Genomic DNA, 4,564 nt, shown 5'->3' with positions numbered 1-4,564 from the left:
TTTTATAACTTAAAATAATAATAAATGATATGTACCAATATAATTAGATATTATTTTATCTTTAATTTTAAACTATTCAATCAAATATTGACATATTATTAGTTATATATAAAATTGTATATATTATTTATGTATATAATATTACTCGTTCTCAAATACTGAAATAGTATAATACGAATGGAATTACAAGGTTCACAGTGGAAGTTATTTTTTGCATTTCAGTTTTTTATATGGATTTATTTTATATATTCTTGTAGCAATACCAGTATTATTAATTACTCCTATGCTATTTTTAATAATTTCAAGAAATAAAGCCAAATATGAATGTTTATTTGTTTATTTTCTGGAGGGAATTCCTTCTGTTTTGGGCTGACATGGGACCTATGAGCCCTTATATGGGGAAGATAGAAAATCAGTGCTTAGAAGCCCACATTATTTTGTCTCTTGGAGTCTTTGAGAGCCCTTGAACTTTTATTAATATGAGCGAATAAATAAAATTCATCCATATTGTGCTGGAGATGGCAAAATTTTCAATATAATTTGTTAATATGATATGATACAATATAAAAAAATAGGTTTAGGATTTATTTTTTACATGAAATTTGTTTGGGTTAATCCAATGCAACTTAAAACTAAATTGGATAATATTAAGATAAATACGAAAGTAACCAAAACTAACTCGAATTAACTAAAATATTTAGAAAAACATTACTTTAATGGAATTTTTTAGGAATAAATTATAGACATGTTGAAGGACAATATCAACCATCGTTAAAATCTTTACAGATTATATATAGTTGTAATTACTTATATTATTCTTAATTATTATTTAAATATTTTATTTTATTATTTGGTTGTAAAAATGTTATTTTTTTTGATGAATTTGTAAGAATGTGATTCGGTTAGTAAGATTATTGACATGTTTTACATGTATTGATATGTAATTTTTATATAATTAGTAATCAAGATAAAATGTTATATTGTCATATTGAGTGTTTAATTAATAGTTAACTGGGATAATTTGGTGAATAAATTAAATCGCTAAAAACATTTAGGATAATGAAAATAATAAACAATTTTTATTTAATTTGGTTGTGTTAGTTTAATCTGAATATTAAAAGATTGAGTTAGAGTTGGAAATGTTTAATACGATTGTAAATTAGGTCGTGTTAAAGTTAAAGATTTCTGATCTAGAATCTAAACTTACATGATATGAATTCAGTCTAATGACACGAATTACTAAGTTTATAAAGTTGTTTGAACTAGAGCCATCAACCAAAAAGAACCCATAAGAAAAATTTCTGTGTGTTTATGCTTTCAATTTGAATAGACCTTGGTTAGCCCATTAAAGGTCACCTTGTTCGTTGCCTATAGCTCATTCACTTAAACTTTTTCTACAAAATTACATGTTGTGCTGTGCTATTACCACTTATGTATCCAATGCAAATGTATACCTTAGCTGAGACCAAAGAGATAAACGTACCAAATATTTTGGCAGGCAGCTTTATTCCTTTGCCAGCGTCTTCTTCGGCACAAAGGGGCAATTTCACTCTTAACCAGAGAGAGAGAGAGAGAGAGCGAGGGGGTCCATGTCACGTTTTGAGCAAGTGATTGATGTAATTAATAATTGATTATTATTTTTCCAAGATTAACATAGGAATCAACAAACCTAGAACAAATAGAAAATCTCACTCTCACTGTAATTCCTAGTAACTTTTGTAAACAAGGAACAAACAAATTAGACTTCTTCTTCATTAATAAGCAACATTCTATTCCCCACCACACCTCATTTACTTATATTCTCACCAGATCCAAGGCAAACCCATTTATTGATTTAATACCACCACTAACCAAGGCACGTGCAACCCCCTATTTCTTTTTTCTTCACATGGGTCATGGTGAAAAAGGCAGCCAGCAGAATGAATGAATGAATGACGGAGGTAGTGGTTAATCTGATGGGTTCTTGACACGTGTTTGTTGATATGTTTCTAAGAAAACTTCTCTGCCACCGCCTTCGTTAACCCCTCTGTCTAGTGATCCTTATTCATGACAATTATATTTTTTTTTAACCTGTTATGTTGGCCTTGGCTGGCTGTTTTCTGGAAAGCTGCCTCTCTCTCTCAAGCCTCAGAAATTGCTTGCTCCTACTTTGATTGCAGAGGACAATATACAGCAAATCCTGTCAGCTTTTGCAAGAGAAATAAAATTAAAATACAGATTCGGAAGGATTTCTTGTACACAAAGATTTAAACTTAAAAAAAATTAAAACCATAATGAATGAACCCACCACCCAGGTTTAGTTGGAAAAATCAATTCATAGACATGATAATTTATATATGGAAACAGTTGCTTTGCGTTGGTATATTGAAGCAACGCATATGAAATTTCAGCTACTTTTCAGGAACCCAGACGGCCCCACTGTTGTCTTGCCATACAACAAACAGGTGCAGTGCAGCTGCAAGAAGCGAGGGGGCGAGGCGCACAGGCAGAGGCAGTGGCAGAGGCACAGCGAGTTGGTAATGATTTTGCCTAAAAGAATCTTATCCTGATATTTCAAAAAAATATTCCAAAATTAGCACCCAAGGCAGAAAAGAAAGAAAAGTAGCTAGACATGGAAAGAATAAAGTTAGAATTAACAAACTACAGAGCCAGAGAAAAAAGCTGAACACAAACCAATCACCTCTCACCCACAACCAGCCAAAACCACCACCAAAGCTCAAACAAAAAGTGCCTTTCAATTTTAAATCATCCTCCAATTAATGCCCACATTCTATTCTCTTCTTCCATCTTCTTCCACCCTCAAACAAAACAAATGTTACCCATTTCTTAATTTTATTCTATTTATACTGTACCCGGAAACAGCCACGAAATATTCTTATTTTTTGTCAGGGCTGCCTATAATATAGACTTTCTTATTATTTTTTTTCATTAACCTTTTAATAAACTCGTTAATACTCTGGTTCATGGAATGAACTATGAAATTACTAGCAAACTGCAGATGGAATTGTGTGAAATTTTTATTCATATAATATTTATATATATGAAGAATAAGATGCTTCTCTTTTGATTAAATATATTGTACTGAAAATCAGAGTGAGCGAGCTGAGCTGAGCTAGCTTCTTACATATATTTAGATAGATAGAGAAAACTGTACAATGTAACCATTAACAGACCACCCCACTTGTCACGTAATTTTATATACTACCCACCACTGTGACTTTAGCCTTTTGTCGCCCCCTCTCTTTCTCTCTCTCTTCATTTCAAGGCTTCAACTGAATCCACTGGTAGCGACCTTCAAGCGGCACATCCTTCGCGATATCATAGTTATACCTTACAACAACCAAAAAAAAAAAATATATGTTAATGTTTGTTTGTTAGTTGGAATTCAATTAGGTATTTTTAAAGAGAAAATTAGAAGTTGATATCGTTGGTAAAATATTCTAAATAAATATGCATTCACAAAAAAATCTGTAAAGCCAATGTACATATGATATGATCTAATTTTAGATAAAAACAATTTGAAAACAAAGATTAAGAGTTGATATCTGTGTGCTGTGCTAAAATGATCATGATGAGTACCGATTCTTATCCTGCGCACTTGAACAATTAAATAACAAATACTCACTTCTCTGCGAATCGTTTCTGATCGTTCTTCTCAATTGCAGCGAAAAACTCATCGATCTCCACCAGTGACGGCATCCTAGCCGCTGAAACAGTCACCTCCGGCGGAATTCTCCGGCGAGGTGCTTGCGGACTCTTCGGCTGTGAGTCCATTGATGCTTTCTGCGAGACTACGCAAATCTCCCTCAACGGACGCGCCTCCCTGCAAGAAAACGTACAATTGGATTTATAGAGTAAATTCAAACGTAAAGATTAGAAAAGAAAAAAACTGTAAACGTTGATTCTTTTAGATTTTCGGTTCATTAATGAAAATAATTCTAAACCTGAAATTGCTGTTGGTCGTAGTTTTATCGGTTTCAAAGCTGGAGACCTTCCTTAAATAAACGCGAAATTTGTTATGCTGACTCCTCAGTTCCAACTGAAAAGAAAAAAATGAAAATAAGAGCATGAGAAACGGACATGTCTGAAATACAGAGAAAAGTATGTTGTTCGCTAGTTTATTTTTGAAAGCAAAAAGGAAGCAGAAGCACGAAGACAGAGAGAACTTGAAATTATTTTAGGAGAAAAAAATTTGAAAGTTAGAGCTTAAAATTGACCTCCAGATCTGCGAAACTTAAGGAATCCTTGACAACTTGCAGTGAGTCATTGCTAGAGGAGCAAGAAGCGGAGAAGAACGCAGAGGACGTCGCCGTTTTGACGGAAATGTGATCGTTTTTGTGATCATTGTCGGCTGAAGGTACGTCGTTTTTCTCTTGAGAAGTAATTTTTTTTCTCTTAGATAGCAAGCTTGTGTTTGAAGTCTCTTCTTCTTCTTTCATCTCTTCTTCTACTGTACCAGCAATTCGTTTAGTGTTCTTAGTACAATCTCCCATTACTCTGAAAATACTTTCAATTTTGTTTAGTTCTTTTGTTTTTGTGAGGGAGGGGATGGAGTTTGGGGCCT

General features: G+C 33.1%; 1 protein-coding gene across 1 annotated transcript; it reads right to left on the bottom strand.

The window, feature by feature from the left end:
- Positions 1-3,039: 3,039 nt before the first annotated feature.
- Positions 3,040-4,564, bottom strand: LOC123212912 (cyclin-dependent kinase inhibitor 7-like). Its single transcript, XM_044632150.1, has 4 exons — positions 4,218-4,564; positions 3,945-4,039; positions 3,626-3,823; positions 3,040-3,330 (listed from the first exon to the last, which is right to left on the bottom strand). Exons 1-4 carry the CDS (start codon positions 4,491-4,493, stop codon positions 3,261-3,263), a joined length of 639 nt encoding a protein of 212 aa, XP_044488085.1. The 5' UTR covers positions 4,494-4,564; the 3' UTR covers positions 3,040-3,260.

This window comes from Mangifera indica, chromosome 4 (genome assembly GCF_011075055.1).
Source record: "Mangifera indica cultivar Alphonso chromosome 4, CATAS_Mindica_2.1, whole genome shotgun sequence".
Lineage (NCBI taxonomy): Eukaryota > Viridiplantae > Streptophyta > Magnoliopsida > Sapindales > Anacardiaceae > Mangifera > Mangifera indica.
Note: the sequence above shows the minus strand (reverse complement) of the source record. Positions and strands in the feature narration are given on the sequence as shown.